At 41.7% G+C, this 12,002-nt stretch overlaps 1 protein-coding gene across 4 annotated transcripts in view; it reads left to right on the top strand.

The window, feature by feature from the left end:
* Positions 1-12,002, top strand: part of INPP5D (inositol polyphosphate-5-phosphatase D) — a 660,212-nt gene that overhangs the window by 274,831 nt on the left and 373,379 nt on the right. For 2 of the 4 annotated variants that reach the window (XM_085634688.1, XM_085634690.1), the window contains exons 5-7: positions 5,345-5,485; positions 7,355-7,442; positions 9,057-9,134. In XM_085634688.1, the coding sequence (XP_085490814.1) occupies positions 5,345-5,485; positions 7,355-7,442; positions 9,057-9,134 (307 nt within the window). Of the gene's footprint in view, positions 1-5,344; positions 5,486-7,354; positions 7,443-9,053; positions 9,135-12,002 lie in introns of all 4 variants that reach the window. The other 2 variants (XM_085634689.1, XM_085634687.1) reach the window with 1 other exon arrangement.

Raw genomic sequence — 12,002 nt, 5'->3', positions numbered from 1 at the left:
GCCTGCTGGTTTTGAAAGATTCCTGAGTTGCACCCACTGATACATGCTAGAATATATAATGCTGTGGCCATACAGAAGGTGCCCCCACTGTAGATTCCACAGAACTGAGAGGCAAAAAGTTGAAGGTTGAGCAAAGTTAGAGCAATTTTATGACCAATTGGGCTATCTGGGCTACACTTCACTGGTCTATAATGTATGGAGTCTACTGGTCTATAATGTATGGAGTCCCATTGTCTCAGCTGTTGGATTTGGCCAGAAAGGGAGACCCTGTAGGTTTATCAACTCAAAGCAGTAACAGTGACTCTGAATGCTGCTCAGTTATGGGGAGGAGGATAGGGGAAGGTCTAACAACTAATTGATTGCTTGAGAGGCCATCTTGGAGAAGGGGGTGTAACTCGAGATATATCCTTGTCACTAGATTTGGGAGTAGCACCTTTCAAGGATCAGACATATCTTAAACCCATATATTTTTATATCATTATAGGTATAGGTGATCACTAATATTGGAAACATTGATCACTATTCACAGCTGTCTTAGACATGCTAGAGCTGAGCTAGCAGAGTTCCAATTAGCCTTCTGATGGGATTCTCCAGAATCCTAATTAAATGGACAGTGAAGTATAAAAAGGAATTGCACAAATGTACTTAATCTAGAGAAAGCTGTGCAAAAGGCTGGGTCAAGCCATTAGGCCTGAACCTTTCTACAAAGGAAGCCAACCATGAGCTTTAAAAACTGCTTCATTAATGTTGTTTCTGCAGAGACAAGCCAGTGGACACAGAGTTTTGGTTGGGTCTCTACTAACAGCAGTAAAGGGTGGATGGGCCCATGGGTGAGTAGGCCCATGGGAGGGTTGACTCATGGGTGGGTGTGCCCAGAAAATAATATACACCCTATTGTAGGGAACGAATACAAAAATCTGTGATACTGTTCTTTCTCTTCTGTCCTTCTTACAGAAGATTTGATAAATTGCTAGTTAACACCCTTCCACAATAGATAGAGGGTCATTATAGTAATGGAGGTTATTGTGCTGATGCTGGATAGTGGCAACATAACAGTTGTTACAATTGGAGCCAGTACCTTCTTAATAGAGTCTGGCAAATATATATGCAAAGAGGAACACTAGATGCTAGTGAGAGCAATAGCAAATTGTTTTGGTTCTGCTGGGAAGGATGAGAGTTTGGGAAACCTAACTGCTAGCTTCTCATCTCATTTTAATTTATATGCAGTTTTATGTTGCTATTTTTAATGAATATCTTTATTGTTTCTTATTTAGGGATTATATATATCTTAACAACTCTTGAGTAGATATTAAGAATGTTTGGGAAATGCATTTTTACTAGAAGAGGGAAAAGTTCAATTTGAATCAAATTGGAAAAAATTGCATTTATCTTATTTTGTGGAAATGCTCTATATGGCACAAGAGAAAAATATAAAATACACATAACCAAAGCAGCATCTCTTGATTTGTATTAACCACACTCAAAACTCACCTCCAAGCCTCTTATCAGCCCTTTATTCATTAGTAAATCTTGGTTGTTTGATGAATCAGATATTCTCTACTCAAGAATTAAGCAATGAATTAAAATCCCTTTTCTGTAACAAAATTGGTGCTATCCACTTAAAGTTAGAAAATAGCATAACTCCCTTGAAATGCCCGGGTTCTTGCTTATTTCTTCTCGTGTGGTGAATCCAGGTCAGATTTTTCACTTACTTCTCAGAGTCATTGCAGCGGCCGTTGTGGAGGATCAATGGGCTTCTCTTTAGATACTGAGCATGTGCCCTTCATTGGAAAAGTAGGAGTCATTTTCGGCACCTAAAAAAATTATGAACTTTGAGAAATTATTCGCTAAGCAGCCATCAAAATAGTCTGAGGATTCAATTCTCCTGGATCCCAAGCAACTCTGGTTCTACAACGGATGAAAGGAAATGGCAACACCCTTAATTATCACCATTGATGAACTGAGCCCTGTTCTGAACAAGGGAGATGTGAGTGGAGGATTTAATTGGATCTCTCCACTGCATTCGATACATGGAACATTCTAACTTGAATAGAGAATGTGAGAGATTGGCATCTCGGACTACATTCAGCTGTGCTTTTTATCCAATAAACACAGTTCCTTTCTATCTCTCCTCTGTACTGCAGTAGAGCAAGGATTCTGTGTGGAGGTCCACGATGCTTGTCCCTGTCCTCCATACTCTGTAACAGTTATGTCAGGAGTGTGACTATCTTGATAAAGGTATTTGGATGGTTCTCACTCTCAAGTGACGATGATCATTGATTTTGAAGCTGGACAAACAGGCTCAAGTTCCACCCTATACATCCGTGACTATTTAAGGCCTGTCCCCACAGTGGATAAGCCAACTTCTCTTCAAATAAATATAAATACAGCCAAGTTGTTGATCATGGATAAGCAGAGAGCAAGGTGGGCCAGATCTACCAATACCTACACACAAGGTGACGTTTTTAGGTATTATTCAATGTGCAGAACAACTCAATGGTTAACTCATGTTTCTAGACTCTTCGATTGTTAAGACAAATGCTTCCTTTCCTTTCTAAAGAACATCACACGAAGATAGTGTCTTGTGCATTGTTATTTAGATGTGATTAATGTAAAAGCTTACAAGTAGTGCTGTTGTCCTAGGGTTGTACTAAGCTGCAGAGAGCCCAGAACTTTGTGGTCAACACTGTCATGCATCTGCATAGGTTTGACCAAATGTCGGATGCCTTTAGAAGCCTGCACCGCTGGCAGTAGAGCAAAGGGCTATATTCACGTGTTTATACCCGGTCATTTACGGAAGGATCTTGAAGGACCTTCTCCTCCACTACAGACGTGTATGATGGTTTAGATCAGAGAATCTTCTTTTCCAAATTCCAAATATTAAAAAAAGTTACATGATGATCAGGCGTGTAGGCACATTGACCTAATGCTATGTGGAACGACCTAACTGTTTACAAGCGAAAATTTACAATCACTATGCGTTTATGAGGTCACTGAAGACTCAGTTGTTCTGCTGATCTGTTTCCAGAGTACCTCTTCATTTTTTCTTATATTTTTCCCATTCAGATTATGTGTCAGTCTTTACTGGTCCTGGCACCAAAAAGTCATTTTTGGTGACCAGTCCACTCAATAAATTAATAAATAAACATTGTTTGTTTGTTGTTGGTGTGTCAGTAGACTTTTTTACTATTATAAATGCTGATCAATAGAATCTCTATAAAAATATAAACATCAGATTAATAAGCTTTATTACAAACGTGGCAATTATCAACACTGCAGCCTTTATTCAAGTGATATCATTGTCACAGAGGAGCCTGTTAGAATGGGTTTCACTAGTGGCGAAGGTCGGATTTTGTAGAGATTCATGGATGTACAGGTTAACAACCTATGCTAAATATTATAGAATTCACTTAGATCTAGTCTTATCAAACTTAAACATCACTCGGCTGGGTCAATGTAGTATAAGGTGGAACCAGGTGTTGCCTAAATGAAAACCTATTAACATTCCCACTAGATAATTAATCATTGTGGCAATTTTTTAATGATAACGGGGCTCAAATGACATTTTACAGAAATTCTTAATTTTATGGACCTGTTCAACTTGTTCATACTCTACCATTCTATTCTCTATTCGCTGCCAAACATCAATGGTGGCACTAGCGTAGCACTAGCAACCCATATTTTTTGACAATACATTTGAAGAAATGTGAGTAAGGAGAGACACCGTTTCTCAGAGACTGGAGTTGGCAATCTACTTTTATCAACAAACATTTTGACACACCTAAAATGTTCTAGAAAGATGGAGTCCATCTCACCAACAGAGAAAATATTTTCTTCATTAAAACCGTATAGAAGGCAATTAAGTTTGCTTTCAAGTTTGTGTGCTTCCAATAACTCAAAGGTCATTTTAAGGTCCACATATTTCATTAAAAAACATAGTGTTCCCTGTGTGCAGAACATAGCTTTTCACCAGATACTACATGCTTTGTCCACACACCAATCATTACTAAGCACGTGGTTATCTCCTATTTAAAACGCCAAAAAACAATCCAAAAAGGCTAAAAGAAGCCTTATTCTACTTGACACCAAGAATCTGCCACTCTCTACCCGAAGACATAAATGGTTGCAACTGTGGTCCGGTGTTTTTTTCCCATTGTGGTAGCTCTGTTGTGTTTTCTTAGTTCTGTCTCCCTCCACAATGGCCCTTTAGATTTTTTGCTGCTCTTCTATGTTTTGGAAAAAGGGCTTAATTTTGCTGGTTTATTTTGCTGGGAAATTCGGATTGCGATCGCTCCTACCAGCAAAATGGCAAATCCGCCTTCTTTTCTGCTTCTTATCCCTATAGCTTTTTTGTCAGTTAACGGAAGTGCCCCCTGAACCTCCTACTCCTTGCCTTTTGGTTCTTTCTTTATGGGGATGTCCATCATGCCGCCACTTTCTTTTCTTTAAAGGAGCGCCCCGTGTACCCCTGCTGTGTGCCTCTGGCCCAGAAATATTTTCTTCTTTACTTGGGTTGTCCCTCATAATACAGCTTTTTGCCTCTGTCCCTTCCCTTCATCCAGAACTTTCCTCTCTACAACTTCTGCCTTATTTATTGCCGCAATACAGTGCTGGCGGCAACATGTCCTTTGCCTTATACTCCCCTGTCACTCTTTTCAGGTCTATTCTTCTCCTTCTCCCAGCACCTCTCAGTCATCTTTTTCATCTCTCGCTCTCTCTCTGAGATAAGAGGGGCAATGTGGTTTCTCATAGATATGCTGCTTGCCTACAGTCAGAAGCACAGCAGACTGTACATAACACTGGGGAGACCTCCTCCTGAAAGTAGCTTTAGTGCTTCTTGCAGGTAAATGCTACTAATTATTGTCCAATTTGAAGTTGGGTACTGATGGAAACACTGGTAATTTCTGAGGGAAGTGCCGCATCCTAGGGTAGAATCAACAAGAGGTACTTCCTCGGCTCAGAGAAACTTTCACTGATGGAACCTCTTCTGGATTCCCCATTACCACCCAAGTCTAAACCAGGCCTTATGTCTCTTCCTCCCTACATGGTGATGAGTCCATATCCCATTTCTCAAGTGGTAGTTGCCATGGAATCAATGCTACCACGGCATTTTAAGAAGGTCTGAGTTCTGAACCCAGCTCTTTTCAAACAGCACATTTGAGTAGGAGCCTTTATTGGAGAGGTTGGAAATTACATGATCTGATGACCGGGGAATTGTTCCTGTTGGCATTTTGCTTTATTAGCGCCTGTGAGGTTGGAAGCATTACTGGTATATGGGACACTTTGGGCGTAAGGTCACTATGGATGAAGTGTCTCTTCCTTACCGGGCCTTTTTGTCTCACAGCATCCCAGAGGAGCAGCTGAATGCTATTCAGGAGTACTTACGGCTTCACATACACTGCGACCTAGAAATGTTGAAGACTGGCAGTGGCAACCTTCCCCAGCTGAAAAAGTTACTCTCCTGTCTCTGCAAAGGTCTACAAAGGTAAGGAGAAGACGGCACGACATATGATGTGGTAATTCAGGCTAGTAGTCTGTAAAGCAGTGTCCATTTCTAACCTGGCCACCGCCAGGAACTGCTGCCATTAGGAACTCATCAGACATAAGAGCTTGAGTCAACCGCGGGTGACAAATAGTAAACTCAAAGTTAGGGGATTATGCTGTCACCAGTTATGGACATCTGGCTTGGGCTAAGGGTAATGTCCTACAACTGAGTACAGATAGATGATCCCAGAGTCAGGAGGATGCTCAGATACTATGCCCTTCTGCCTGGCTTGGCACTGGAGTGAAAGCTGCTCATGAGTATTGCAGCCTGGCACAGGACCTGGATGTTAAATTGTCACTAAGTGGCCCCACAAGACCCTTGGCTCCTGGTGATCACATTGTTTTGTGTACTCTTTTAAGGTCCTGAAACATGGTGATTCCTTATCACTGAGCATTCACCAATGATCACCGTGGTGGATGTTTACACTGGATGGTGTCTTGCATACAGATGTTAGATTTGGGAGGTCACTTATCATGGTGTAGCTACATAAGATTTTATCAAAGAGAGAGAAGGGGGGTTGGATGGTCCTACATAAATCCTCCCAAGGAAAGAACAACAATAATAGCTCCGGTTCTGTTTAACAGGGGTGGTACTAATCAGTTTTTGAAAAGAACAGCAACTCTGAGGAAAAGGAAAGCATCCTTTTTAGGATGTACAGACCCTCATCCACCAAAGTGGAATGCTTCGTCATCGGGTTGTGCTCCTCATTGGGCGGGCAATGCAATGCCCAAAGGGCCCCTTGCATGGGATCTTTGTTGGAGATCTTTTCTCTTGCTGACCTGTTTAAGGATTAGCCAACCTGTCTGCAAAATGCCCCTAGATATACTAATCAAGCACTAGAGAATGTAGTCCAGATAGAAAAAGATGTTCTTCTTTGGCCTGAGGATTTCTGTTGTTTTCAAAAACTGATTAGAACATTGGAATGTTGAGCGATCCATTTAAAACAATGGAGTGCTCCGGGCTTCTAATGGACAGTCGAAACCCAGCGCATCAACGTTCCAAGTTTAACAAAGGCCTCATGGAGTCCGAGGGATTTCAACCCCCTCGGGCTCTGTGAGGCCTTTGTTCTACAAATTAGAGCATTCTGCCCTCTTGGGGCAGAATGTTCTAATAGCCTTAGAGCCCTCCATAGCAGGCACTACTGACCATTAAAGCTCTGGTCCCTTGTTAAAGGCCCTCAACTTCACCTAGGGACTTTAACGCTGGAGCGGGCCTTTAATGACTGGTAGAGCCCGCTACGGTGGACTCTAAGGCTATATTAGATCCACCATTGTGAAACGGAACAGACAACAGTTATTATTATTGTAGTCCCCTAAGACCCTGGAGTCTGGATGTTATCTTCTCATGATGTATTCACAAAGGATCTGAGGGTTTGGATTATCCTGTGTCCTGGTCTACTTCTCTATTGCGTGGAGGTTGCAGTGATCCACTTTCATGTTCTGCTAACCTGTGACCATGAGCTCTAATTGATCTCCTGTGATGTTGTCCTTGCATGTAACTCTGGGTCAGGGTGATCTCCTGTCAATGTGTACTCATTTAAGATTTTGGGCGTGGAGAGATTACTTGCCACGGAGTACCAGGAGATTGCATGTCATTGATCACATATCCATCTTAGGACCTAGTTGACAGCCTGTCAACTGGAACAATCTTCAAAGCTGGTTGTAGACAGAGCCCAGATGTCATCACTGAGTGCCATCATCTCAACCAAATTCTTTTTATAGAGAGTGACTATAGGTCACTGCTAATTACATTTATTTCTATTTCCTGTATGTTTATGAACTTTTTGTTGGTGTGATTGTGTCTTTCCAGTGAACTGAACCGTACCCTGCCCACACTGGAATCTGTGCAGAGGCTCTTCGACCAGCAGCTCTCTCCCACATCCCATCAGCGTTCCCACGTGAGTAGACCCACTGCATTGAGTCATCAGCTGACTAACATATGACTTTGAATTGACACAGCCTCATGCACTAGATGCCTTATTGCAAGCCAGGGAATATGTCCAAGTCACTTGAGAATGGGTCTACACTACTTTGGATTATACTGGCAAAGAGTTCGAGTTTCAGTTGAACCTTACAGTGCTGTCCTGAGATTGGCTCACACCATTCAAGCAGCATCTGAAGCCCACATTTCTCTGAATGGCATATTGGCATGTTTTGACTGCTTATCAAGCTCCAGTAACATGTTCCCATTCACCAGTAAGTATGCCCAATGGGTTCAGATCGGATATTGGGCTGTCAGGAGCCTCCGCTCTTCATTCCCGATCTTCATTGTCAGCCACAGCAGTGTCTTCTTTAGCAAGTTATTTCATCTCCTGTCAGCCTCGGCAAGCTGAGTTGCTGTGCAATAATGGCATGAATTATAAAAATGACATCCATCCAATCCAAGACGTTCAAGATAGACAATTCATACTCAGCAAAGTGTCAGAGTAACTGTCATTCAGTCAGATCTCCGCGTCCTTGACATGAACGCCTCTGGTTAGGTGGTTTGTGTGTGCATCCATTTTTTGGATCCAGCATCTGTGAGCAATGTCATCTTGCCTCTTTTTAGTGATGGATATAGAGTGTGCGGAGGGTGCAATCTGGGGTGTGGAAAATGGAAGGATAATTTTTGATTCTGAATTATAATTTCAGTAATGATAAGAGCAAAGATTGTCTACATGAGATTTGCTAATTGCCTGCAACAAGGCTGACATTGACGTTCATGGTATTCTGATTTGAAGCCATATGTTTAGATCACACCCTCAAACTTTACACACCCATCTTGGTGGCTTGCCTTTCGTCCCACCTGTAATTAACTATGTGCAGTATTTGGCCCATACAGTTTTTGATATCCAGACCTTGTGAAGAGATGGGGGGAGACTTTGTCAATCAGTGGATATGAAATACCTAGGAGGTCCATTTATCTATTGTATTTAATCACAAGAATCTCCCTTTTCTCCCTGTTCACCAACCAGTAGTAGGTCCTACTGTAACTGTTTATCTTCCTGTATTTTCCACTCTTTAGTGTATTTGCCCCCGATGTGACTAGGAGTTAAAAGCACTCTGGGTGGTTTAACATCAGCCCATCTTGCACAAAACTGATCCTCTTTGGCGGCTGGCGCAGGGTTCTAGTTCCCAAATATATTTTTTTAAATGTTATTAATTTAACAGCGCTGTTTTCCAATTGCATTGGCTGAGGTCTACCTGAAATTTTGAAGAAGTCCTTTGGCGATATTTGCTTCACGGTCTAGGGCAGTATGCAGGATAATCATGTCTCTGAAACAGTAAATCATGTATATATAAAATTGCTTGCTTTCTTCAGGGCTGCATTCATGACTGACTGAGCTCAACATCCCTCAGCCTATTCATCCCCAAAAGCTTCCACTACCTTTCAGGGTGTCCCACATGGGCAAGTCATCCCCAATGACCGCCTGCCGTTAACGTGCGCTCAATCACTATTTAGCTATCATGAATGGGACAACTCTGATCAAAATCTCAGATTCACTGACTCCCTTTCTGAATATTTGCAGCAGTCTGGAGACTCAGTCCCGGCGGCTGTACTTTCGAAGTTGAACCTGATGATCCCTCTTCTCTCCAGCATTGAGGACAAGGTAGGTGGTGTGTTGCTTGTGGGCAAATGTTCACTGAGGGGACAGAAGGGCTCTAGAGGAACAGTGTCTTGCTTTTGCCTCAGTCTTGAAAAAAGGCTTCTGATTCTGCATAAGGATGTTTCCACAGTTTGTATCTCTTTAGACACGCATCATTTCCAACCTGGCCAATCACCACTGACTTTGCACATGGATCACAACAAAGGAAACAGATTCCCTAGAGGCTGGATCTGTACAGTGGAGATTATTATAAATAGGCTACTTCGTCTAAGACTGGATAGACACCGCTGTGAAACTGACCGTATCACATTGGAAATAGACATTGAAGTAGTGAAAAGAAGGAAATTTGTTGGACATCTTGTCATCTATTATTTTCTCATTACTAAATTGACAGGACCTGGTGTCCGCCTGGCCTTCATCTGCAGTTGTAGGGATAGTTAACACTGACAGCAAAATTTGCCACAAGAGAAAGAGAGGCACATTCCTGGTGACAGACAGAATTCTTTTTCTCTCTTAATAGAGTTGTATGGTTTTGATTCAGTTTAAAGGTGCAAAGCTCTGTAGTCTGCCAAGCTATAAGTAACCACTTCGGTCTGTATCTCTGTAGGACTGTAGTTTTATCTTTTAACACTTTTAGCATGTTGCTTAGAAGTACATAGTGGCTCTTAGCAATCTGTCAGGTCTTGATCTGGTCACCCTATAGGACTAGCCAACCAAGGGTTATCATAAAGAAAGGCACACTCACTTCCAAAATGGGTTTGATTCCTTTGTCGTTTTTTTAGCTAGGCAAAGACAGACTGCTACCTACAAAGGGGCACAAGAAAATGAAGAGTCTGATCTCAGAAGCTGGAAACTTTGAAAGCTGAAATTAGAGGAAGGTAGGGTAAGTATCAGAGCTCAGTTACAAATAGGTAAACCAGATCCCTCTTTTCTTGAGATAAAGGGAAAGGAACTTTGAGGTTTCTATGGATGTCTTGACAGTGTGCTCACGAAAAATATAAAGTAAGAGAACCAGGCAGGACACCTCAATGTTGGAACAGTTTTCCATGTTTTAGAGATTTAAGGGCTAGATGTATGACCTGCCAAATAGTGCCTCCCAAATTGCGTCGCTATTTGGCATGTACAACAGTGTGTTCAACACTGTTTGCGATTCCCAATGGGGTCACAAATTGCAAGGCTCATGAATATTAATGAGCCTCTCACAATTTGCAAGTCCATTGAGAATGACAGGCCCTCTCAGGGATGGTGACAGGCTTGGCTCAGCTGACCACTATGTCTGGGACTGCTTTTAAATAAAGCATCTTTTTTTTTAATGCAGCCCGTTTTCCTTAAAGGAAAAAATCAACGTTTTCGTTTCATTTTTTAAGGGCAGTGTGTGGTCCCTGGGACCATTGCCTGCCCTTAAAAAATATTTTTCGAGCCTGTTACAAAGGGGAAGGGGTCCCCTGGGGACCCATTCCCATTTGTGACTCCATTACCACCCTCTTGAAGAGGGTGGTAATTTGCGAGTGTTTTACGACCGCAATTGCAAAACATTCATACATGGCTCTGCAGTCGCTATATTTGCGACTCGCTAAATAGGCTTTGTACATGGCCCACTGTGATTTTGCATGCGCAAACGGGTCACAAACCCGTTTGCGCATGCAATATCACGTCGTACATCTGGCCCTAAGGCCCATATGTACAAAAACATTTTGCATTTCTTAACGGTGCGAATCTCTAGTTCAGGCCGATAGGAAATGCAAAATGACCTTTCAGGATGTACAAAAGGCATATGCGGCATCGCAAAGTTCGATTTCCATCCAGTAGAAATCACATTTTAGGAATCGCAAAATAGGAAATCACATATAGAGATTTCCTATTTTCAATTCGGTACTGCATGTACATAGGATTCCTTAATTGTGGCTAGACGCAAAATGGGCATTTAAAAAAATGCAATTTCAATTTTATCGGATCTGGTGGTAACCAGGTGCAAATTTTAAAAAGGCACCCACAATGCATCAAATAAGGTCACCCTTTGTCTATACATTCTCTTCTTCTCCTCCTCCTCTGCCACCATGCTCCTAGGATGTGCATCCTCCTCAACTTAGCAAAGCGTGCTGCGATTATGAAAGTTGGTATTGTATTTACAGTGAGCTTTTACACTTTGCACCTGGATTAACCATGATACTAAATTGCACATGCTTTTTTGCTATTTTTGCGTCTATTTACAATTTGCAATAGTTTAGTACATTCAAATGATAAATTGCAAATTTCAAATAGCAAATTCGGCGATGCATATAAAAATCGCAAATTAGGATATTGGTCTTCGGTCCACTACATAATTTTACTGTGCCTATTTTTAGCAACAGAGTACATCACAGTAGGCCAGTTCAATGATCGCAGGCCACTTGGCGATTCCTTTGCCATTCATTCCTTATGTCCTCTAGTCTGCTTCTTTTTTTCTTGATTATGGAAATGTACTCTGGGTCAGCCTGCCCAAACAAACAGTTTCCAAGCAGAAATTGCATCATGCCCTAAAAAAACATGAACGTGGTAAAAACCTGCAAATATCCCTATGCTGACTCACATTAAAAAAACATAGGCGGTAACTTTGAACCAGGCAAGTTGGTCCACCAGCCTTCCAGGTTATTTTGAAACCCTTTCCTCTGTAATCCAGATAGAAGACTGCCCACTTTTGGCACAGTTGGAGTTTGAACCAAGGCTGTGGTGTGAGAAAAAGTATCATTCGAGAAATCAGAACAGAAGAATAATAAAAGTCACTACCTTAACACGGAGGCACTATCCCTTTTTCTCGAATAATTATTCATCATCCTCTTCACTAATATCATTTGCAAATATTAAACAATTATGCTGCTCCAATTCCCCCTC

Source organism: Triturus cristatus, chromosome 11, assembly GCF_964204655.1.
Source record: "Triturus cristatus chromosome 11, aTriCri1.1, whole genome shotgun sequence".
Lineage (NCBI taxonomy): Eukaryota > Metazoa > Chordata > Amphibia > Caudata > Salamandridae > Triturus > Triturus cristatus.
The sequence above is the reverse complement of the archived record's forward strand: the minus strand, read 5'-3'. Positions and strand labels throughout refer to the sequence as shown.